This window comes from Neodiprion virginianus, chromosome 2, assembly GCF_021901495.1.
Source record: "Neodiprion virginianus isolate iyNeoVirg1 chromosome 2, iyNeoVirg1.1, whole genome shotgun sequence".
NCBI lineage: Eukaryota > Metazoa > Arthropoda > Insecta > Hymenoptera > Diprionidae > Neodiprion > Neodiprion virginianus.
In genome coordinates, this window is record NC_060878.1 from 28,930,536 (window position 1) to 28,957,519 (window position 26,984).

The 26,984-nt window shown below is 40.1% G+C and overlaps 1 protein-coding gene across 3 annotated transcripts; it reads left to right on the forward strand.

The window, feature by feature from the left end:
- The first annotated feature begins 458 nt into the window (after window positions 1–458).
- Window positions 459–26,730, forward strand: LOC124297408 (uncharacterized). 3 transcript variants are annotated; one of them, XM_046748400.1, is made up of 13 exons: window positions 459–1,052; window positions 12,656–15,124; window positions 19,651–19,748; window positions 20,138–20,267; window positions 20,459–20,562; window positions 20,743–20,920; window positions 21,592–21,835; window positions 22,493–22,751; window positions 22,880–23,006; window positions 23,212–23,385; window positions 23,465–23,547; window positions 23,986–24,024; window positions 24,369–24,510. In XM_046748400.1, exons 2-12 carry the CDS (start codon window positions 13,187–13,189, stop codon window positions 24,005–24,007), a joined length of 3,357 nt encoding a protein of 1,118 aa, XP_046604356.1. In that variant the 5' UTR covers window positions 459–1,052; window positions 12,656–13,186; the 3' UTR covers window positions 24,008–24,024; window positions 24,369–24,510. The 3 variants fall into 3 exon arrangements, with proteins under 3 accessions (XP_046604356.1, XP_046604354.1, XP_046604357.1); XM_046748398.1 differs by lacking the exon at window positions 23,986–24,024 and having other exon boundaries at window positions 24,369–26,730; XM_046748401.1 differs by lacking the exons at window positions 22,880–23,006; window positions 23,465–23,547; window positions 23,986–24,024; window positions 24,369–24,510 and having other exon boundaries at window positions 23,212–23,366.
- Window positions 26,731–26,984: the final 254 nt, after the last annotated feature.

Sequence of the window (26,984 nt, forward strand, 5' to 3'; positions counted from 1 at the left end):
GCAGAGCTAGTTACGAACTCGGCTGCGCAAAAGTGATAAAATCTTGCTGTCAACACTAGGAGCTAATTTCAGAATGCATCCTAAGTATTGTGGAAATAGTATTTTTTTTAAACTGAAGCTAGATAATTCGGCCCGATTGATAGCGTCACCTTCGCCTAAAGGCCAGCAACCAAAGTAACATCTGTGTCGCGCTAGTAAACTTTTCCTGGCAAATACACATTATTGCTGTAAACTAGAGGAAAGCGGTAAGCATATTGAAGAGATAGACTGGGTCATCGGTACGCAGGAAGACATCATGAGTAAAAAACATGCAATAAAATAATTATAATCTACGAGTAGGTGTAGAAACACTGGCTTATTGGTTCGGCGTACGGCTTCGGGGTGGCGCGCGCAGACCTCGTCGTTCCGTCTTGACATTTCGGCAGAGTATGTTTTGACTGCGCAGCCGCCAGCTCAGTCGTTGTCGACATTTCGACAATGTCGGGTGCTATGAGGAGTGTTTAGTGAACGACATTACCACTCGCGGGGTTCGTCGTTCGTTCCTCGATTCCGTCGGTGCTACTATTTACACGGGAATAAATGAAAACACGGCTCTGACGTAGATATCGCGATAACCGGGAATCCCCGAATTCCTATAATTGTGCTCGACGCGATTTGGTGCTCCGAAGAGACAGAAGACAGGAGATTGATTCTTGGAGGGTAGAAAAGAGCGAGATTATCGTCAATGCACGTCTCCGTCGACGTTGTCGCTGGTCTCGCTCCCGTTCTTATTCCCGTGAAACCAGATCGTTCCGAATGTTTTTATATGTCACGGTGCCGGATGCTGCAGGATTATTTATAGCCGTAAACGTACCGGTCTTCGGGTAACGCACGATTTCGCTGCTTAAAAATTAAGCTCCTCGATGAACGTTATTATTATTCCCCGTACAACGCGTAAGGTGCTCTCGCTGTCTGTGTGGTGCTCGTTTTCGGCAGTGGGTGACCCGAAGTTTATCCAGAGTCCGTGACCGGAGGCGTGAATCCTCCTGTGCACCGATCTGCAACTCGAGCTGGTGAGTCTCGCCCTGCCCCGTTCCTTTCATTGTAATTTATTTATCGATAGTCTCGGCGCCTGACACGTCGTGGTAAACTAAAATAACTCATCCCCGATATCTCGGAGGGCTGCATCTGCGATCGATATGCTTATACACGCCTATTATAATCGTGGAGAATCGATATAACCACAACTGCACGTAGCTACTTTAGATGTAAACATGCTATTGGTCATGTTTTCATGCTAAATCCCATTTCCATTCCGTGTCTCTAAACTCTCAATTTATATCTACGCATATTGCAGATTGTCTTCCGTGCCAAGCTGCAAGTTTGAATTTCATACACCATCGAAATGTTCGCGTTAGCTGAAGATGCAATTGCACTACGCAGCGCCTGATACGTATACATCCGAGATTTCGAACCTCGAGCGGGAATGATATCATTATTAATTTCATGCAACATACGATGTTATGTATAATGCGCTTATTATAACTCACATTTTTACATGCTTACGCTCTTGTTACCGCGTGTATCTACCTTGTCAGCGAATGTCCGTTCCGTGGGCGTTACGAGCTGCGTTCATCCGATTAAGTGATACAGGATTTGGTCAACGGGTATCTTGGATCTTTAACCTGTTACTTTCATCACAGCTGATATGCACGCTTGATACCAACATGGCACAAGATTCGCTCCACTATAGCGGTGACTTTTTTATTCAGACACACCGGCTGCACTGACTGTATTTTGTAATCCATTTTTCGTAACAGGATTCGGCGCTCAAAGACGAAAATGTCTCCAGTGCATCCCAAGCGGAGTGGCTAATATAATACAAAATCTGCGAATTTGGTCATTTCGATGCAACTGTGTACTGCTCGCAGCTATCTTTGATCGATAAACCAAAACCTTCACGAAACGTGGCCCTTTAATTTGTACGAATGAATTGTTGTGTCTGGTCTGAAGAAAATTGGAGTTTACAAAAAAATGATTTCTCACAACGTGATTGACAATCAGCTTGCACGTTTCGTAGCATTTCCCTGTTCACGCGCCAACTGCCTATCATACAGGCTTTCCTGATTAATTGAACTTCTTTGTTGTTTCGCGTGCAGCCGGTGTAATAGACCTCCTACGTAAGGAGAGAAATATGCAGCTGACAGTCTGCGATACAATCGTTCTCGATGATTGCGTGCGTTTGTGTCCTTCATTGACTGGCTGTGTCTAGGTCCCTTGACAGGTTTGGTCTCCGTGTGATCCCCACCTTAGCTTCTTTCCATTGCAAGGGTCAAATGTTGCGGTATTGTCCCGTTACTAAATCCCGTTTATAATTTGTTAATTTTTCAACCATGTAATTATTTTGGAGATTCCAAGCACGTAGCTTGGAACGATTTTCTCGATTGTGAAACGTTCGCATTTTTAACGCTTTAATGTTGCAGGCTGGCATCTTGTTCAACTATAGCGGTAATCATATAATAGGCTTACTCGAATATGAATTAATTTAATCAGATAACGTACAAAACAAAAATAAATCAGTCGATTCGGGATCTTAAAGACGTCGAAGTCAGAGATCAAGATTTGCCCATCAATTCGCATCGATTAGAATTATTCAATTCGTTCAGGTCGAACAGGGTGAATGCGTAGGATATCAGTGAGGAATTAATCATGGGTACTTTATGTGAGTACTATTCAGTGCTCATTGGGTATCCGAGATAGGATTATTCGTATACCTACTGGAATATACTTACACCTTTATGTACAACTTACGAGCAAAAGCTGGCATCGTCGCTTCTCTCGCTTTGATCCCTTTTTTCATTCGTCTCGTTGTTCGTACAGTCCCCTAAGTATATATTCTTTTTCCTTTAGGTCACTAGCTATTCTAGGATCACCCAGCCACCGGGCGCGTTGGTCATATACTCACGTGCATGTACCTTATGTATGTATGTCATGTATCTATGCAGCGTACAACGTAGACTCCAACGTTCTTGTCGAAGTTTGGCGAAATATATATGCAGAAATGATGTTTAAAAAATTTTAATTGTTGAATGTCTGAATATCAGGATGTCCAATTGTCTAAACTCGACGAATTTTCGAATTTTCGACAATTGAAGAAATTCGTTTACAGTGAAACAACGAGAGAAATGAGGGCACGATTTTGAAATTATCACGAACAGGGAAACGGATGTGTGGAGTCCGTTTGTAGATAATACCTTTCTTATCAGGAGCTCTACACGAAGAGATGCGAAGTCTAGAAAAAGTCGCAAGAGTCGAGATCTAGAAATTCATTTATCCTGTGTGAAAAAGTCGAGGAGACGGGCAAATAACCAATGATCATTACTGCTTTGCAGCATCATCTTATATATTTATTGCTAGTATTGTACATGATAGTTTTGATAGAGCGTCAATAAATTAAATATCATCAATAACATAGTTAAAATTTCCAAAAACGGTTCCGGTTAGCTGTGAGTGTTCAATGAGACATATCACATCGAATAAATACAAAATCGAAAACAAGTATCAGGATTATAAATTTCAACCTTAGGTATAACCTTCACAAAGTTTTGTTAGTTAATTTGGTAATTACCTATTATTAACACGATTAAATATCATTCTGCAGCTTGATTTAAAATACATTATTTCGAGGATAATTACTTCTCAATAAATAGTGCTGGTTTAATCGTGCTCTGTAACGGAACATCATTAAATTTAACCCCTTGCCAATTTTGAAAAGTGCATCGTAAACCACATTCGAGACTAAATTTAGCCACTTGATTTACGCAGCTTTGCCGGAGTCATAGACTAAAACACAGTTAATTTTCATTGAATTTTCGTTTCATCTTTGGTCAGCTGCTCGCTAACTTTAGACGGAAAGTTCATAAACATTTAAAACCAAACTTTATAGAGTTATTTTATTGGCGTTGTAGTCCGTCGTGGAACTGCACACCGCACCCTTCCAAAAATATGACTGCATTCGTGCAGTCTGCAATGGTGTGAAATTTAGATATAGGTATACAAAGTAGCACTTGTTATAAAATTCCAAAAGTGAGACACTGCAAATATTTACGAGATTTTTGTTAGACAGACTTCTCAAGTTGCAGCCTTTGATTTTAACCGTCGAGCCGAATGCGTTTTCCTGTTGCCTTTTCTCTCATGCTCTACCTTTTCGACGAAGTGTGCATGCGGTGGAGGGTTTACAGACTTATACACGAAACGGTTCGAGCAAACCGCGATAATTTTCTTCATGACATTCCCGAGTCATGTATAATTTTATACCGTATGCTTATTTTACACGTAATTCGAGAGACTGAGAATTTATGTAAATATGCAACAACGTACCACCTGTAATATCGTATTCGACGGCCCTCAATGCAAATCATGCGAGCAGAGAACCGGCCCTGGAATTTGCGGTTCAACGGCCCTCGCGTCTAGGTACGAATCTTCATTACATATTTCACATCGAAACCTGATGGGTATAAGAAAAACCGCATATTTGATGAGCCTTAAAAATTATTATCGATTCCGTGCCGCAGATGCTTTGGATCTGACAAACAACCGTCTTCGCTCGCTCATACATGATCTGTGCGAAACGCTTTCGCTGTTCGATGTATGTTCGCACTAGGTATTCGGCTGGTAAGGCTGGTTCCTTACGCACGAGCGCACAGCCTAGGCTGAGATGTTTTTGTACCGTCGCGGCGCCCAGAGAAACATCGCGTCGCGACGTCGCAACGCTCACTACTTGCATTGATCCGCTCGGTCACTCTCACTTGCGGTGCGTTCCTTGCGTTTTATTCTTGCCTGCAAGGATTTTCTCACAATTAAATTGCGAAGCTTTATCGTGGCTTTCTGTGCGTACGACCACTTCGTTATCAGTCATCGCATCGTCATTTGTCGCCGTTCTTCCGAATATTCATTACGTTCACCACGCAGCGTGGCCATGGCAGCAGAAATTCTGAAAATGTTTGGAGAATTTTAATTAGTTATTAAGTAGCAAATGGGACAAGCCCATATGCATTAAATCGATACATCAAAATAACAATCATCGTTATCACAATATGCATATATGAATGTATTTAGTTACATGTTAGTATTTTTGTTGTATTACGTGTTCACAGTTTTTGATGACACGGAAAGTAGAAATGAATTATCATGTCGAACTTTTTAATTCCTTCGTTCGCGTTGGTTACTCAGATTGTGGCAGTTGTTTTGACATTTGAACGTTGTAATAATGTCAAAAAGATTTCCGTAAATTGAAATGCATTAAATTGAGTGTTAGGGTCGAGCCTGTGAGTACGTAAAAAAAACAAAATTCAAAACACATTGAACAAAATTTATTTATCGTTAAACTGACGCTAAGAATACGACAAAGTCGTTAATCAGTTATAAAATTAGTGATCTTGACAATCCGGTCGGCCGCGTTACTTTTGCCGTGGGAGCGCGCAGAGCGCAGCAGCATCTGGTGGCCATCCGGCGTAACAGTAGCAAATTATGATTTTAGTATCATATCGATGAAACAACGGACACCAGATATAAGTTGTAATTTGATAAATTGGCAAATTTCTGTAGAATTTACCTCTTGGCGAATGTAAAAAAATAATTGAGATGCGGAATAATTGACTTTGATTTCAAGCCTAATGTATAAAAAATGATGATGAAAAAACGTGTAATTGGCAAGAGCGAATGTACGAGTTGTAATAACGAGTGTGGCGCACGTACGTGAGACGGGGGCGTGGGAGAGCAGCGCGTGTTCTTAACCTTTCTCAATTGAAATTCGAAATCTTTACGTCGATTTCCCGCGCGTTCGTTTTGTCGAGCGCGAGCGCCGCTCGCCTTGCATTACCAAATATGGCGGCTCGCGTTATTCTTGGATAACCGAACGCACCCGAATACCGCCGGAATCGGCCGAAGAAACGGTAAATCATTTCGACCGGGCGACACTATCTTCTTCTTCCTCTTATTCTGCTCTTTCTCCTTCACCATCTCCTCCACCGCGGTCCTTCACGTATTAGACATATACCTCGACGACTCTCTGTCTATTTGCCCCACTATCCATTTGTCTATCCGAACGACGCCGAATGAGGCACGCGCCTTTCCTCCGTTCTGTCTTCACCGTTCGTTATTTTCTTCTCTCGTACACACGTCGTATTATACATATTATATACAGTATGTATACGTATGTAATACCAATGGCGAAGCCGGCACCAATCCCCATAATGTATAACAAAGGATCTTATTCCTTCGTTTCTATCCCGTTCTTTATTTTTATCTCCCCCCCCCCCCCCCCCATCCCATTCGCCAATTTCTGTATTTACTCAATGTTGGACTCATTTTTATGATCATAATACCTCTCCCGCAAATGTAAGCCGACGAAATTCGGGTCGTAAAAATTCACGAAAATCTCTTAGGTGTACGTATGGATGAAATTCGATTTAATGCATTTTGTTTGAAATTCACGATGAAATATGTGTAATAATAGTAGGTTATACGCATTGACTGTAGAGGAAAAGTTGATAGCTTCCCGTCACAAGTAATCGTGAAAGTAAATTATCAGCTGTATCGTTTTGAATTTTTAACAACGTTCAATATCTGTATTTCAATAAACATTTTTTCAAGCTGTAAAAATAATCTTGATTATTTATTTTCTTTTTTTTTTTTTTATTTCCCACCATGTTCACGATATTGGGTTTCGCAATTTTAGCCAATATGCGTTACGTGTAAATCGAACCGTTCATCTGACGCAGATAAACTCTTTTGAAAAACAAATGAATTTCAATTTAATGACTCAGAATCTTATTTATAATTCACATCAAAATTTTACAAGAAAAATCACTATTTTACAACTTTATAATAATTTTTAAGTAGTTAATTTTACAAATTACGACTATATTGATTCTTCATTACGCTTTAGCGAACTTCAGACAATCCTAGACTTCTTACTTAACGATTTGTCATAAAACCACATAATTGCGTTGACCTCACGAACATCAACATATTTATACAACAATTACTGCATTTGCACTTATCTGACAACGAGTTGTCTCGACGGGAAGTTGTTCGCTCATCGGAATATCGTCTTATACGGTTAATTATCATGAAACTGAAGCTAGCAGCAAAACGTGTTAAACTATTTGGAAATAGAAAAATGTAGTTCAATTTTATTCTCATAATTGTATAAACGTATCGGGGGTTCAAGGTATTTCACAAAATTTTGATTTTCGAACTTCATTGCCTTATGCGAATGAATATTAGACCGTTTGCCTGCCAATTCTGGTTGCTAGCTTTAAATTCCTCAGGCTGATCGTGGTATTATCGCCATTTCTAAATGCCCTCAAAGGCGCAAAAAATGTCGAAGCATTAATTGAAATATGTGATATGATATTTTTAAGACGCGCGGATAAGCGATGCAGGCCGGATGCGGACAGAGGCGTGGCGTGAAAAGATTATTAAACCCTGCATCGTAGCGAGCGGGATTCACCGGCTCGTATACGTATATACATAGAATATAGGCGGTACTGGGGAACGTCTAATGTCATCTTAACATCAATTACGGCTGTAATTAATTTAGTACCGTACCTAATATAAACTCCGTTGAATTAAGGTCAGAGCGTCGCGTCAGTTTAACACCATTCGTGAATTTCGCGTTTATTCTGTAACCGCGATATTTAACATCTTTTGACACCCTGGACGTTGCATATCACGTGCTTTAACACTAGTGGGTTCATACACCGCATTGGGTACATTGCACTTGTGCACAAACGCGCATTGCATATTAATACGCGTACCAACTTGAATAAAAAAAAGGAAGGAAATCAAACAAGTTGCTAGAGATTGTATCTTATCAACGAGAATTTCTCGCAGTTGTGCCGACTAAGGGTGCCTTTAGAAATTATTATTTTATCTTTTCAGATCTTCCTCTCTCCTACGGTGTTTTAGAACTGCCATCTAGTTTCGGAACGCAGCCTATAACTTTGATACTTCTCAAAGGAGTGAAGAAGAGATGTTCAAAGTGTAGTAGAGCAAATAAAGAACATAACTCGTTTACGAGACATTGGTGAAAAATTTATCTGACGCAATTCGACAACCACGTTCTTGTGTGATTGTCATGTATTGTGTACTCAGGTTGCGGTTGCCTTTGCAAGACTCGTCCGCGCACGAATAGACATGGCATAATATAGGTCTTTAAAAGTACAATCGTTATCCAATTCGTCGAACGACGACGACTATACATGTATAAGATTTTATAGGCCAGCCGTATATGAATGTATACGTCATGTATTTACTACATAGGTATGTGTACGCCGCATCTGTGCACCATGGATAACTTGGAATAAGATTTCTTGTAAGAACGATTAATTTCCTGCAGAATATTTGTTTTCACTACGGATAAATTCGGAGTGCATGTATGTATGTATGTATTTACATTGTTTAGAGTTTATAAAGATTTTTGATGAATATGTCCGAAAACTGTAAGCCGACAATATTAATCTGCAGTTAATTTCTCGATTAACACGACATCCTTATCTTAGGCATAGATATAACGTGCGTAACTTGATACATGCACATATACCTATGAAATGATTTTAAGGAACCTAGAAACATAGTATAGTGCTATTAAACTTGTCCTTGTCTAAACAAACTTCTCCTTGCATTCGACTGCATTTATTTTTTTATTACTCTGTGTTCTCGCGATTCAAGCAAAGTGCATGTCATCATGTTGTGAAAAAATTTTAAACGTAATTAAATATTCTTTTCAACATCTCGGTATTAAGTTATCCTTCGACTTGGTTGTGATCTATATTTTAGAAACGACGTAACGATGATTCCATGTACATAGAATTTCCCGATGTCGTGACCGCAGGTCATTTCGAATAATTACATAATACGAGTCATTGGTAATGACGACAAAATACATATTATTACGTAAACTATTTCGATGAAATGTAATTATTTATAGTACCTATAATATTTCCCACGGCTTGCATTACCGTTTGTGATTACGAAAATTACAGTATAAAGTATACGTTTAACTCTAGCAGAGATTATCTCTAGTATATAAGGATGTACGATTTGTTCAGTGATACGAGATTCTGGGGCATGCGATGGTTCCGCTTTTCTCTTCCTCCTCATCGCCTATTTCCGCATCCCGTTCGCCTGTACAGTGTACGGCTATTATTCCTATTCGCATCTCTTCTCTCCTATACATTTCACTTTAGATTTCTCTCCTTCATCCGACCGCCTGGTGGTGTCTACCACATCTCTCTCTCTCTCTCTCTCTCATTGTATACATAGGGCATACCGTGCGGCATGGCATCCCCTGCGTACCTATATTAAGACATTCAGGGGGAAATGAAACGGTCGGAGCTAAATACAGCTTAACTCCCGAACTTCCAACGACAGAAAAGCGAGATGACGATGGTGCTGGCAATCTTCTATGCCTCTGCACCATTTGTACAGGGTGTGTCCCAGATACGTGGGATTCAGTTTGTGTGGAATTTGTGTTCTCAAATATCGTCGTAAGGTGTCGAACCGGCGACTCGTCAAGTTACGAGTCTTTGCTACAAATTTAATATGTATATATATGTCAATTTATGATCCGTTGCAGTGTAACAAAATGTTTAGTTGATCTAAATAGTCCAATTAATCATTTTGTTAAACCAACAGATCTTGAACTGACTGCACAGTTAAAATATTCATTTCGTCGCTCGTGACTGTAAATTTGGTCGATTCAACGACGTTTTTATTTGAGTTTAATTAACCTGCAGCATGATCAAACTGCTGCTGGCCGGTTATAACGATTATGACGATCTTGTGAGACGTGCAAAATCTGACAAACAATCCGTTGTCGTCTGAATCTTTAATGTTGTAAGACATGCAAGAATCGCAAGAATCATCTTAATATATTCATGTCGTAGGTTGATTTCACGGATCCAACTGTAAACTTGCATGACGAGATAAATATATTACATACACAACGAGGTATACCTTCACGATTATAAACATTATGACTTGTAACGCGAATATTTTTTCCACCTACACCCGTAATTATCTTCCAACTATCCGCATACCGCGATCAATTTCGTACGTCTGTGATATTATTATCACGTACAACAGGGGTATATTAGAATTCGCTGTTTGTGTTGGTGTGTTTATTGCTCGTTGGCTAAAATCTGGCCTACGCTTTACTTCCTTTCCATATGCATAATATATGTATATAGCAATTTGTCGAGCGTAGGCCAGCGTAGGCCAACCAAGCCCCCGTATCTATCTCTTTCGCAAACGTTGACAGGTATATATTATATCATAATGCAAGTTTACCCACACATCCGTAATCACGCGGTGAAAAAAGGGCACGGGCAAAAAAAAACAGAAAAAATAAAAAGAAAACACAAATTATCTTTTCAATATCCGCAACATTTATACACCCACCATACATTATTACGCGCAGTTATTCAATTCCTTCCTTTTCGCTGCAGTTCAGACCTTCGAGTATACGTATACACGATTTCAATGTTCACTGGAATAACGCAGATGGATTATTCTACTCTGATACATATTAGCATCGTGCAGAAGTCCGCATGTATCAGACGAACGGTGGCCGGTTTCACTTGCAATAATCGGTGCCGTTGTGCCAGTTGTTTGTCTCGCGTAGCTGCAGGTATGCATAGCTAAGAGGGCGGAGGTTTCACGTTCCGCACGCTTTCGACAGGTATAGGAATTACGCGTGGGCGAAATCAGTGACCAATATCTACGACAGCGACACGTCTATGCGTGAATATTATAGTTCGAGCTGCGATGGTGTTATACATGCTTGGTCGTAATTACAATACACCCGAGTTCCGTACAGGTATGTGACTTGTAACTTCGGTACCTACGTATAATTGTAACGCACAACGCGTGTCGGGATCTGTGAAGTGTCCACCAAAGGGAAACTAGGATAAGGATCGAGTGAAAGACACAGAACGGAAGAGAAGACGACTGCGTGGTTTAAACGCGGCATGGAATATAGAAACGTGCTCGCAACGCACGTGCTTCCGATTTAATTAGTCCATCCACGCATCCGCAACGCAAACCGACGTCTATACGCAGCAAGGATTACTCACATTCAATTTTAAACGCATAACATTGCTCCAGGATATGTTGGAAAATTATTTACCACTGTGCTATACGGTGCTACTTGTCAATGAAAAGTTCGGTTATTTATTAGAAAAATCTCTACTCAACGATGTCGGTTACGTGTAAATAGTAGGAATTATAATAACAACAGTTCTCTAGCTAAGCATTTTACAAAAACCAACAGACTACTATTCCATTCTTTTAATGTCAAAATCGTATTATCTGACTAATTTTCTCTTTCTATTTAAAACTGATTATCTAGAAATTATTTCTTGAAATTAACTTTTAATATAGCTGCTTTGTTTTTATACAACCAAGGTTACAACCTAACACATTTCTGTATACGTACAACGTTTCTGTCGTCAACATGTGGGAGCATTCATCCATACAAAAAGTGGTCGGACGTGCTTTTTTAACATGAAATAATTATACAATAACGAAATTGATCCAAATTTATTCACAATCGTTATTTTTTAAGTAGGGTTTCTGGGTTAAAATTTTTTTTTTCTTTACGTCAAGGGGATATGGTTTTGATTAAACTCAATTCTTGACTGCCTTCAATTATAGCTTTCGATTCGTCGTGTTTCACGAATCCTCAAATATGGGACGAGATAGTTAGTTACTCTTCACGGAAGAGTGTCGATTATAATAGATACTCTCATACACGCGGTGGGAAAATTAATAGGCTGTTGAAAGTACATATTAATTATATCTAGTGAATTCCACCATCATAATCAGCCATAATTATGCGTCTTCATTGCGTACGTGGATATGCTGACTGCTTTTCTCTATTCGACCAGTAGATCAAGTGCGCGATGAATATATGAGCATTTTTATTCTTTACTCAATTACGATACACATGCGAGTAATTGTTATACGTATACGTTCCCAGTTTTACTATCTAATTGGAAAATTTTTACGGTCAGATTTCGGTTGACAAAATAAACGCGAAAAGATAAAGCGATTCTTACATCGCTGTATGCACTTTCGTATACTTGAGTATAAGAATTCTAAGCCCAACTTGAAACGCTGTCGTTACTTACGTGATTGTAATCACTAATCTTCAAAAGCCTCCAAAGATGCAGCACAGTCACGTGTCGGGAATTTGTGACCTGAAGTTGCCGCATAAATTTCAATACGATTTATAAATACACGTAACTTCACTGTTCTGCTGCTGTCAATGCACCTCGATGACTGCTTGCGCACAACGAAAACTTCCAAGCGCTTATATGTGCGAGCAAAGTTTTGTGCAATTTGTATAACGGAAATGTTGTACGCGAACGATAAGCTGTCGCGCTTTGACACAGTCTAGTATGAAACAGACGGCACCGTTACCAGGGAAAAGTTACCGGAATAATTTTATAATTATTGTTTCAGCTGATTTATAGGAAAGAGGATTTATTCAGTCCGTTATACTAGCACGTATAAAAAGGTTACAGTCGCTACGTAATTCTGAAGTCGTGTTTGTCGTCGTCACTTTGTCACGTTTATGTACCAATTCTCTTCATTTCTCACATTGCAGGTGTCGTTCGTTCGTCGAGAATTGAACACCGAAGCTGAGAAAATCCCCAACAGCTGTATTACTTTTCCTGCTGGGATACTGCGGTGCATCTAGAGTCGCCTCGTGTTGAAGAAAACAAAAACAGTCTTCAAGTGCGCGTCTTACGTTGGGAAACAGTGAACATGTAGGGGTGCACGATTGACTGGTCTACCAGCTGGTTCGGATAATCGCATAAAAATATAATAACAGTAATAATCGACGGTGTGCAGGTCGGGTGATTTTTTAGTGTGATATCGAGTGATGATAATAGTAATTTGTGTTTCCGAGCAAGGGGATAACCGGAGGAGATTAAACTAGCCGAGGGCTGAAAGTGTCAGCGGTGCAACGATGCCGAGGACGGCATCATCGACGCCCCGCAGGCTGAACACCGAGGAAGACGACGACTGCAGATTGGGAGTCGCATCCCGTGATAACGACAGTATTGCATTCCAGGTATATGCATAGGCACGCGAAGTGTATAGTACTTAACACTGAGGTTTACCGGGTTGTATAATGGCGGCAACAGCCAAACACGATCTGAGACAAAAGTTTCCGACGGATTCAACGGGCGAGGAGGACATAGCGGCGATAGCAAAGCAGATAAGCGACCACGCCGAGGCGATTTACCAGACCTGGAAGAGCCGCGGTCTTGCACCAACCGAGATTCTCAATTGTCACAGCAACGCTACCGCCGCTGATAAGTTCGACTCGGTCCTGACGCCCGGGGTGCAGAATAACCAGAATAAGAATCCCCCAACAGCCGCTGAGCTGCTGGCCCAGGCTCCGACCTTGGACAATAACAAGCTTGAAAAATTGGTCAACAACTTCGTCGTGGAGGACAAGGCGAGGCTGGCTGCCTCACGGCAGAAATCACCGTCTAAGGTGCTGCCCTCCTCGATTCAGTTCGCACTCCAGAAGTTCGAACGCAACAGTTCCACGTCCCAATCATCGCCCGTCAAGATTGCAACCGCAGCGACCACGCCGGCCGTCAAACCTCTTCAGGTTCAGCCGAAGAGCGGCTCCGCGTCGCCGTCCCCGTCGCCCGCACCCTACGCTAACAAACCCGCGGAGATAACGCGGCCGCAGGCATCGCCGAGCACAAAATCAACCCCGGCACATCACAATGAGGTTTTCCTCGAGACCATCGAGACGACATTTCCGGCAGATTTGACGCCCGCTAGGATCGTCGTCCAGCAGAAGAGGCCGTCCAGCGTAGTGTCCTGCAGGGTGCAGGACCGAGCCTTGGGCAACGGATCGACCGGCTCAACCGCGGCCAACATGTCGGGACTCACCACCTGGCCGTTGAAGAATAAAATTTCGAACGGCGAGGCGAAGAGGGGTGCGAAGACCTCCGCCAAGGTCTTCGAAAGCGGTAATCGGGCCGCGGTCTCCGTCGCGGATGAGAAATCTCCGAAATCACCACCCAGAGAATCGGCGAGCATTATTCCGGACGCTGTTCCAATCCTCGGCGATTCCAACGCGAAGAACTGCCTCGCTGATGAGGTTGCCAGGGAGGAAGAACGGCTGATAAACGCTCTGATGACCGGCGTCATCATCCCCGAGGAACACCTCGAACCCCGGCCAGTCGAACATCATGCGGTCGCCAAGCAGAAGCCGGCCATCAAGAAGGAGAAGCCGAAGGTCGACCCGATCAAGCCAATCATCCTGGCACACAGCTCGAGTCTCGCAGCATCGGGGATCGGCGTCCCTGTCCAGGCCAACGCTACCCTGGAACCTAAGTCCCTCAGCAAGGACGACCTGTCGACAATGTCGATGGTGGATTACGCGAAGGTCAGGTACAGGGCAGCCCAGCAAAATCCACCGACTCAGAAACGGCTCGAGGAACAGCGGAACGCTGGCAGTTTGAACAACAACGCGGGTCATCCGCTCCACCATCACCACCATCACCACCATCACCATCATCACCATCGTCGCAGTATGAACAACAACAACAACAATGAAAATACGAACAATAACAACAACAACAACACCATCAGCAGCAAGGACGACATTGACGGTGCGGCGGCGAACCATGCGGAACAGCTGGTTTCCGCGGCGAGGACCAAGTTCGAACCTGCCGCACAGGGCAAGGATGTTGATGGCGGTAAGGAGAGGGACGTCGAGGATGCGAAGGACAGGGAGTCCAAGGACGAAAAGGACCTCGCGAGTACGTCGCGTTGGGGTCCTAGAGTCGGCACACCATCTAGGCCTCGACTTGAACAACTGGTACCTCATCCCGAGCTAACCACCCAACAGAGGCAGCACATCAGAGCCGCGGCAACCGGGACCGGAAACAACCCGGTCCGGCCATTTTTAACGAGGGGCTCGGTCGCTGAGAGAGTTCTCATATTCGAAAAATGCCCCAGCGAACTGCTACTGGACAAACGAGGACCCAGACAACCGGCTATTGTCACTTGGCGAACGGGGCACGAGGTCCAGAGCAAAGCGCAGGTACATGTTTGCTCATACGTTTGGTATTATAATACGTACCACCTTGTGATGGTTTGTTTCCACTTCTCTTCTCTTCATCTTTACCTTCGAGATCTCATCTCTCTTTCTCGATCCCTTTGTTTTCTCGCGATAATTGTCACGCCGTCTTTATATACCGATTATATATACATGTATGTATGTATGTATTACGCTGAGTAATGCATGGATGTAGGTCGACTACGCACGGTTACGACGGTGTAGGTTTTATGGACTTGTATAGTAACGTCTCGTCGCACTTTCCACGTCACCGTGAATTACCACGTGTACGCTCATACACCGCGTAGTATCTTTCTTGCGTATATTAACGTACTAGGTATACTCGTAGTGAAACCTTCTATTGTTTTCAACGCATACCGACAATGACATAGTGAGTTACTGGGCTGATATAATGGTTAGAAGCTTTTCTGTTTACGATGACAATGCAAGAACAATTGCTAATCATACAAAGATTTTGTGACATTTCAAGATTTTGGATAAATTGTTACATCAGATACAAGTGAATTTTGTCTTCTCATACTTCTATGATGGTGTAGATATGTGTACAGCAGGTTTTTAAATTTACCGATGATTTACGTTGTAATTGATGAACAATCCCTGGATGTGATATTTCTGAAGGAAAAAGAGATCCTGTAGTAAAATCTGCTCCTCTCTACTTAATATGCCTGAGAAAAATGTTTTTTATATTGACACTTATTTTTCGGGCTCATACGAAAATGGAATTATTACAGAGATAAATTTGAATTTAGGTAATCGATTTTAGGATTTCAGACTAACTTATGAGAAGATATCGCGGAGAATGGCTTTGGAACAAAATCATGGTTATTATACGACGGTTTCAAGCTTTAGGTAAATTAATTAAATTATGCTTGCAGAAAATTTGCGTGTATATCAGTACCAGTATGAGCAAGCTACAGGTGTATTATTCAAATATATGGTAATTTTGATCTTGTGTTTAAAAATCATAGAATGTTACTCGATTCGATATAATCTGCGACGCTGTAACGGGATTTTCGGATATGAAAAAAGTGGTTTGTAGATATTATCGATATTGTTGCCACCATAAAATCAATCGCGTGCAACGTATGAGCCAGCCAAATTACCGAAACCTGCATGATATATCTGTACATACGTATGGAAGTTCACGCGGCACGTGTTATTGGTGCGAATGAACTTACAAAAGAAGTTACAGTCTGCTATGGATTATCAACTATACGTACACATGATTTATACATATAAGCTTGTTATAATATATTCGAAAACTTTACGAATCAATTGTCAATTCGGGCAATTGATGCAGAACTTTTGTGCCATTCAAATGAGATTCAATCATATCGTCATTATTGTATGTAGATGACCAGGAAACGTTTGAAAGTTCATTCAACCGTATAAATGTTTCGACTCTTTGTCGGATGCCGTTTTTAAAAAATTTACACACAATTCGGGGTAGTTGAATTCATGTACACATTTCGTAGTACATTTGAGATCTTTGTAGCGGCACTTCAATTTTCATGGATTAACTTGACCAACGATCGTTTATTTCAAATAAATTGATTCCAACTTTGACGAGCGGGACATAATTTTCCGTTATCGAATTCCAAAATCGTGTATAACAGTGTTGCAGCTCAAGAGGCGGGTTCACACTATACAAGGTGCAACGATGAAGAAAGCGTCGGGCTTACACGACGTTCCCACATCGGCCGCGTGTACGTTACACGTTATACGCGTATGTATGTACCTACGTACACATCTGACGTGGTTACATCTATGCACATACGCGCATATGTATAGATAGGCGATATTTCTGGATGCACCAAATATAGCCTCGCTCGACAGCCTTCCGTTGCCTTCTTCCAACTCTCTGCCCCGTTAAGCTAACTTGCACCAACAACAACTATAAAACGCGACTCGTGCAGTTCTTTCTCTGGATGCCTACGTCAAGTTCTCCACGGAGAGCCAAAAGCGAATTTTCTTTATAAAACGAAAGTTTACACACACTCGATTCATTCGTCACGCGAAGCTCGCAAGTTATTACGGAAAATCGGCTACGCTGACTCCCACGATCAGTAATGATGATGACTGTGTACGTATATTATCGATACACGATATGCGACTGCATCCATGAATAAATAAGATCAGTTTCTTTAACATCTACAGTATCACGGTATCATGCAGCCAGATAATACGCTCCAATTTTACACTGTAATTATACCTTTTTGCTTGTACAAATTACCATATTCGATCCTGGTTTTATCAATTCCACTGCTTTTGAAAGTATTTTTCTCTCTATGGTTACATAAATTTATTTATGGATACTCGTACACACGTTCAACTACTTTCATTGTTCCGTTATAGAGCAACACCTCCGTTCGCATAAGCAATTTTTCAATCAGATTCAACAAAGTCTAAATAACTAGATATCATCCGGTGCTTGCGCGACGCGTTACTTCTTGATTTTTCTGGCCACCGATACCATTTTGGCAAAGTTGCGACTTGCGATGAAAATTGTTTACTTTGTTTTGGAAGGCTTTTTTGAGAACAATTCGAAGCAAAAACAAATGTCTTTATAAATTGTCAGTTCTGGCTAAATTTATACATTGATATGTTTATATCGAAGGGGGGATATTAAAATCAATATTAATATTGAACGCGTAATCATAAAATTCGACCTCGATGACAAAGCTTGAGAGCTGTGTCTCGGGTCAAAAGTATCGTTAGCGGGTAGCATGTGCATGGCAAGCACCGCATGGAGAACAGTTCACAGTGAAAACTCTTCGGAAAGCTGCGGTGAAAAAATAGAACGAGCCGGCGAATCGCGTATCGAACGTTTGTGCGCAAGACATTCTTTAAATGTGAACTTTGGGTATTTATAAGAAAAATTGTTTCTAACCTGCCTATCTTTTACTCGTGAAATCGTCGCCTGTCACTATTATAACTGTGCATAATATACTGCAGTCAAATGTACAGAAATGACCTTTCCAAAAAACACTTACCTAACGATATTCGCAACGTGCCATATGTACATGCTCCGCAGTAGAAGATTACTTTTTTAGCATATTTTATGGACGCTAAATTTTATTCTCGAGTAGTTATATACACATAATCGACCATCATTATTATGTTGTTGATGTACCAACTATCGCGAGTTTTAAAATCATTAGAACCCGAAATTCCAGTTTGCTGTCAGAGCTCGACAATTTTTAATCGATCGAAAAAATCCTGTTACGTATCCGAAGCGCCAACGTGCAAAGTCATCATACAAATTAAACACCTGGCGAATTACCTTTACCTTCAATATAAAATTACGTTAAATTATTGCGAGGAAGCTACGACGTTGTTTCATTACTGGCAATATAATTTTTGGGTACGATTGAATATATGTATATGCTTGGCCTTACAGCCAGGCCACGCACGCGGTCGAAAAACCGTCTTAAATCGGACTCCTCTTCTATACCTACGTGACTGTTTTATCTTTTTCCCACCTATTCGCTTTTCCTTCATCCTTTTTTCCTTCACACGCGTATGCGTGCATCGGCGCGTATCAAGGACCCGCATACGCACCCACCTAGGTGTGCCTCACGCAACGGAATCGTAATAAGCAGCAACCTCGAACAATCGTCCGTGTATAAGGGCGCGGTCAAATTCGCAATGTCAATTGGCAATTGGCAATGTGATTGGCGTATCCGCGCTGTCATGCGCTGCGCTGCTCGTTCAGCCGTGAATGAATTGTACTCGCAACTCGTGCCAGGTCTTGACCCTTGACCGTAATATGTTTACACTACGATATTATACCTATGACATACATACAAGTAACAACGTATCGTCATAACGCCGCGTTATGCCATTACATGCGGTCGCAGGAAGCGGACCGCGATCTCATAACTCAATTCCGATAATCATATTACGGTGGGTGCGGTACACTGCTAATATATATTATACCTATACCCATATATGACGATGCCTAAATACAAAAATTATTCTATAGCTTTCGAGCTTTGTTATCAAAATTACTATAATAGGCTTAGTATGTTGTGTCAGTGGATGATTGATTTATCGCGACAAGATTTGGAATGTATAATTACATCTGGTTAGGTAGCGAGATATTAGGATGATTGGTTGTTTTTTTTTCTTTTTTCTTTTTTGCATATCCGATAGATTGACAGTAGGAAAGAAATTCATGCGCGTTTAATAGCGTAAGTTTCATGTGTGTATGTGTGTGTGTGTGTGTGTTTTTATACAGAACATGTCAAAGTTTGACAAATATTCACTCGTTCAGACAGAAGGAGAAAAAATGAAAAGGAATCACGAATAAGTTACGAGATTCCTATGATAGACGATTACAAAACTTTGAATAAACATATTCTATCATGGCTCGTAGGCTGCTTTGGTTTCATCTATATATCTACCTACCTGTCTACTTATAATATCTGTGTTCATTATTTTTTATCTTTTGTTTTTCCTTGTTTTTCACGTATTTTGCATAATTACAGACTTACGCAAGGGAAAAGACACAGACGCAGAAGAACCTGCCGCCTCACACAACGCTACAGAGGCACGTTAAGGCAAATCGGAATGTACACATACCAAGGTAATGAGATATTTAATCACGTATAGGTATATGTATATCTAACGTATAAGTTTGCACATACCCGGGGCTTCTCGTTCGTGTCAGTCGACTCATCTTTTTTCCTTACCTGGATACGTGTATCGTATAATAATGACAAGAGGAGGAACGGAAGATTTGATGGAAATCACAATAAATTAGTATCCTACAGCTTGAAAGTCTTGAACTATTCGCGTTATGCGATGTTAATTAACATTGCACGTTTACGGCTTCACTTTTGTCGCTCGGAGAATTTATTGCGACTTTCTGTCTACGTTACGAACACTACATCAATATAATTTAAGTTCAAAATTTGCCTATTTATTGAGGTTTATTTATGTATCTTTAATCTTGTCACGACTAATTTTGATTAGATTCTACTTTCCTGGTGGAAAACCGATACCGACGTCTCAGCTGGATGCTACGCTAGTGCGAATATCTGCCGCATTTCAGAGTCTTCCTGGACACCGAGCTGCCAAAACTCAGTTCCACATAATCACCAAGGTGCGATATTTTAACGTACACCTTACAGAGTGTACTCTGAAGGAAATCATTCCACAGATTTCGATACAGAGGAAACGTTTTTTCACTCAGAAGTGCATTGATATTATTTTCAATAAAAAAATCGAATATTTGTATCGTATTGTTATAACAGTACAGTATTTGTTATAACAAATATTATCGACTTGCTTCAGGCTTGCGACTGTCCTCTGTATTGGAAAGTGCCGCTCTTCCTTGCGTCTGGGGGTGATAAGAATGCCTACGTCGACCAGAATATGTTCTTAGAATTCTGGAAAGAGTGAGTTGCGAAATGCTAAACCGACAGCTTAAAATATGTATATCGACGAGTATAAAAAAGGGTTGACGCAATGTCATTGTAATTAAATAACATCCTGCAGATTCGATGTAATTACCGCACGTAGATAAAAAGTCACAATTATACATTTCTATAAACGGCGATTTTATCCTGATTCCACAGATGGTCGAACTCGTATCACGACGCAGCTAGTAGATTTGTTAGAATGACGACACGCGGACTGAGGGATTCCATTATTCCTGAGGATCTGATACCTCTGGTTCAAGACGTCGTTGAAACGCATCCTGGACTGACGTTCCTCAAGGAAGCCACCGAATTTCATTCTCGATACGTTCACACGGTAATTATGGGCTAACCGGCGTTGATACTTCACTTGCAGGTCAACGTGATTTCTCAGCAATTTTGATTTGAAGCCTAGTAAATTGATTCCAATTTTTTTTATCTATCAATTACTTTCTTGAAATGAGAAGCTCACCTACCATAAGTTCAAAATTTACCGACCGGTTGAACACTCCAAAAGAATTGCAGACCCCAGCGAAGCCGTGCTGGTCGGGACCTCTCTTGCATCGTTAAATGATTCTCTAAAAGACGTATTTAGAACTGAAAGGCATCTTCTGGACGGACAACTATTTTTGTACCACGAGAGACAGCCTTTTGGACGTCTTTTGACTTTACAACACACCCATCGTCTGGGTGAAATGTCTTCGCGCAGGCGAGAAATCGGGTCAGAAATATACCGTTGCCAATCGTATAAAACTGTCGTAGAAGTTACTTCAGCATGTATTGAAAAAAGTATCGTACGAAGTTTCATTTTAGAGAAAACTGAACGGAATGAAATTTGCTGAACTAGGAGTTATTGGGAACATTTTTCGATCGGAAAATGTTGAAAATCGCGACGACCGACAATCTGTACTGTAGTATCAGTTATGTGGACGAATGTATTCACGATTTATTGCGTAAATGTTTCACTGCAATATTTCGAGTATGAAAAATCGATTCTGTTTGTTGCAGGTTGTGGCCAGAATTTTTTATTCCGTAAATCGAAGTTGGAGTGGAAAAATATCTGTCTCTGAGCTGAGACGAAGTAATTTACTGGCAGTGATATCGGTCCTGGAACACGAGGAGGACATTAATCACGTCACAGCGTACTTCAGCTACGAGCATTTTTACGTTATATATTGCAAGTTTTGGGAACTTGATAGAGACCATGACCTCTTTATCGACAAATTGGATCTTACAAGGCACAACGACAATGGTGAGAGTGTGAGCAGGGACGCGATAAGATCTTTCATAAGTGACAGCATATTAGCGAATGAACTGATCATTGTCGCCACGATTATCGATGCAAATTAAAGGCCACCTGTTAATTTCCACTTGTATAACTTTAGAAAGAGAAGTATTTCAAGCATGGGTGAAACAGCTTATCGAAAGTCCAAAGAATTTCACATCGAGTGAACCACATGCGAAAGCTTTTTGCTTCATCGAGTGAAAAAGTTGTCACACAAGATACGCGGACGTGATTAAACGTAATCGATAGTTTTTTGTTCGTTTTTTTTTCTTTTCCAAACCCAGCTTCACTTCGCTGCGTGACAAAGAGCAGAAAAGTATTGGAGCAATTCTGTGACCACTATTCGCATCACGCAAAGGAACTACAGTTCGAACGGGTCTTTTTTTATAAGTAATAAGTAAAACTTGCGTGATATTATTTCATATGAAGATGTTTCGGAAATCTCCTATTGTAAATTATTATGCTCGACTTTTTTCTTATCCAAACTTGCAAAAATTTTTTTTCTACATTAGCTTACCGGTATCACATAAGGCATGAGTCAAAGGATTTTATATCGTTGTATCGAACTTACGAGTTAGTTTATCTTCAACCACCAATTTCTAATGTCGTTGTCCAATTTTCTAGCTCTGTCAACGAGAATGATTGAACGAATATTCAGCGGTGCCGTAACTCGCGGTGGTGTACGGACTTCTGGATCGCAGCACATTCAACAGTATCATAAGCATAACCATGACCTCCACGATGATGAGAATGATGAGCATCATAATTATCAACAGTCGCTGCAGCAGCCCGGTGAAAACAAGATGAGCTATACGGAATTTGTATGGTTTTTGCTCAGCGAAGAGGATAAGAACCATCCAACTGCGATAGAGTATTGGTTTAGGTAATTCGTTTGTATCCTAATAGAGTAAATTCTTGTCATAAATGCAATACGTAAATGGATCGCCTGTTGATGGAAAAACGGGAGAAAACAGTAACTGGACACCATAAAAATCTTGACTTGACTCACAGGTGTATGGATCTAGACGGGGATGGATATCTCTCAATGTACGAATTAGAATACTTTTACGAAGAGCAGCTTCATCGGATGGAAGCAATCGGCATCGAAACGTTGCCCTTTGAAGATTGTCTCTGCCAGGTACGATGGGTTTAGATTTCGCGTTCTGTTCAAAATGGGTAAATAAATGAAAATTAATTTTTTTTCTGCAGAACCATCGATTGTGAGCGCATATTATTTTGTGACAAAAACAGGCATATGCAAAAATCCTATATTCCTAAATAAATGTAATTCGGAAAGTGCCCATCTTATGTACTCATGTTTATTTATTCGTTACTTTAATCAGATGCTGGATATGATACATCCTACGATTCCTGGTAAAATATCCCTGAGTGATCTCAAGAGGTGTAAAATGACGTCAATATTTTTCGACACATTCTTCAACCTGGAGAAATATTTGGATCACGAACAAAGGGATCCGTTCGCCTCGACTCGCGATCACGATGCTGACGGCCATGAGGTACGTATCATTTGCTGTAATAAATCGCTTCTTTATTTTTTTACCACTCTATTAATAAAATTCAACTACCCCACAATAGCTGTCCGATTGGGATCGATTCGCAGCCGAGGAGTACGAGCTTTTGGTTGCTGAGGAAAGTGGGAATGACCAAAATGAACAGATGTGAGTATTTGATTCGCTTATCGTTGCAACAATTTTTGTTGGTACCCGCAACTTGTGTTATACATGCATAGGTATACCTGTGATATTACACATACCTATGTGTGTTGTTGATACATTTGATGATTGCAACGTTTGTAATCGTATACCTAGCGGGGTTAACCGTTTATATCCCGTTCCACTGTTATTTGGCGTAAAGAGAAAACCCCTGCTGTACAACTCGGCAGATTATTCAATTTTATTTGATCGAAATATGAATAAATAAACGTTATACAGACAGGTATAATGTACGCGATATTTTGTTGCGAGTGATTTTATCCTGGGGCATGATGGTAGTTTTTTTTGCGAGGATATGATTGGTTAATATGTTGTAAACGGATGTCATGATATCGGATTGGTTTTAACCTTTTATGATGACGATATGCGATGCCTTTGTTCCAGGCTGTGTGATGATGAAATGTAACCATCATCTGCAGCTGAGTAAGTAAACGAAATGTGCATGTTCTTTTGCAAAAGATGCACGTGATCAAACACATAGCAATGCTGCAGTTATACAATCCCATATATTATGTAAAGCGCTAACCGCACGTTGACATTTTATTAGCATTTCTTTTTGGTTTTGTTGTTCCTCGTTTTTCAGCTTCTGTAATACATTACTCAATAATGATGCTCATAAAACATCTCACTCAAAGATTACTTTAATTTATTTAATATTGGATTTATTTTACCAGCAAAATCAACCCATCGCTTGTTCTATATAGACTTATCAGTGAAATGCATACATACTACTTTTGCAACAAATCTGATTTTTTCTCCTATTACAGGTTATATGAGTCCTCAAACGAAGATGTGCCATCACCGAATCTTGATACACTTGGCAGAGAAACTGTGGATGCAGATGTCGATTCTCTCGTCTCTGACGTTACCGGGCAGCAGGGATTCACCGACGAAATTCAGGCGTCTTTGATCCGTCAAGGTTTGAAAACAATGCCCTATGATAGTGGAGATAGCGATGATTATGTGGACAGTGACGACTAGAATGTTATCCGATAAGATAATTTCATTTTTACCTGAAATCGATTGCGGACGAAATGAGATCGTACCGCACCTATTTTTATGAATACCCCAGTGGTCGAGTACGAATTTCAAGAAGTATAAGCTGATTCATTCTGCGGTTTATTGCGGATTGCATGTTCTCTTGATTTTCGTACAGTGAAACGAATGTCCATCACTTTTATCACCGTTAATTATTACGACGGGGATAGGCGATACGTTTATCACTTTACAATATTAATCGAGAAATTAATGAAATATTGCAGAAGAATGTGATTGAATGTTAAAGTATATACATGTCATAGAATTCTAATGTTGAAAAAATTCAAATGCTACGGGATCAGAATTTTATTTTCTTGAATTCGATCTGTTTGCATTCGCCGGTATTATTATAACCCATACTTATTATATTACTCCGAAAGTTGTTAGAAGTGTTGACTTATCAATTTCTACGAAATTAATGTCAGTTGACTTTCAAATCGACTCATCGTCAACCTTGTAGTTGCGTTTACCGCACATAAGTTAACACCATGTACGTGGTTTAATTATCGACTTGGCAAGGTGATGAAAACATAAACAAAATTTTTCGTCATGGTAAACCAGTCGTTGGATATCACGTTCATGTACGAGTGTATATTAACTGATTCGACTTGTATATAATACTAAATAATTGTAAGTGTTGAAATTTGCTTGATTATTTCACCAAAATATCGGTATCACCGATGCACGAAACCGTGGAAAGTCCCTCTTATTTAGCATATTAATTTTACAACCATAGTTTATTTCGTACGTTGATTTTGAATGTATTGTTATTATACAAGAAGTTATACAAGGTTATTGACTATTCAGTTAATTTCCAAACGGTGTTTTATGTGTTATTTTTTATTTATCGACAGTTGTCTATTCAGCAGGTGAAGAGATTTGTACGATTTAGAAAATTTAGAGTTAAAAATGGTGCCCATTATCATGTAAAATATATTACCACCTCATAGCCCGTCGCTTGAGTCTGCATGACATGGTCAGATATGCAGAGCTTGGATTAAATGCAATACCTGTACATGCATTGTTATTTTCATCGAGCTACCCGATACCAGGCGCACTGCTGACCACTGCAGGCTACCGAATATAGAATAATGGAGGTATAATATTTAACAAAGTTGTGAATGTTGGAATGTTGGTTTTGTTCGCAATTGTATACTCTTTTTCTAATTTTTTTTCTGGTAGCCCAGAATCTGGACTTATTTGTTATTTTAATAGTTTAATTGATAAAAATTTTTGGCATGAAAGACCATAATTAGTTTAGCGAGTACTGCCAAGACTGCTGGATACCTTGTCTCTATGGTGACTTGTGATGTCACAATGTTCTAGTCCAAAGTGTGAGCTGAAACTTGTAACGCAAGCAACCTCAGATCCCATGCTGCATCATCAAATCTTACCATTATTCGAATATTGAGAATACTCGAAAACGTCTACTGGCCAGTTTGCGTGAATTGCTTCGGCGAGATTTCTTTCCGAGGATAGCATTTATGTAGTATGTATATTTAATATATCCAAAGATATGCAATTTGTTAGCTAATTATTTGTGAGTTTGTTTTCTTCGCTCTCATCATACCCAAGTCCAAATATTTGGCCAAATTCATTTACGATATCGTTCATATAATTCCCATTTTGAAGTTGGTAATATTTTAAATTGTTATATATTTAATAATTGATTATTATATACATACATATTATACGTAAGCTTATTGCTGTTCAAATAGTGGTTAGTTCGTTTTGCTACAATTACACTTATATCTCGATAGACTAATATTTCGGTGTTCCCGCTGTACTCCAAGAAAGATTTATCACGACGATGATATTAGATTCAAATTGACGGTGAGATCTGAGAACGCCAGCGTGCTACAATATGTATAACACTCATAATCCGATATTAAACACTTGAGATGCATCGTACATATGAAAACGGTATTACTTCGTAAATAGTTCATTTATGTAGGTATATGTATGTATCAACTTATACACGCATCGGTATTATACATGAATATATTCAATGATTTTACAAAGTGGTACAACAAGATATGTATATACGTAGTAGAATGACATTACTCATGAATAAAACTTTTACAAAACAAATGTTTGAAATCGATTTTCCGTTCTGTAATACTGACAAAATGTAAAATAACTAGGTTTCTTATCAAGTACTTATTGATTATTGTTCGGTTCTTGTGCGCAATGGCAATCGATTTTTCACGTGATATTTGGAATGAAGATATTAATCTGTAATGGAGCTTCCAGTGAAAAATATTAGAAACTGTTTGTAGTCATGGCTTTTGTGTCTCATTTTTATGGAAATGAGAAATTAGTTTTTACCTTTTTGCCTAGGGACA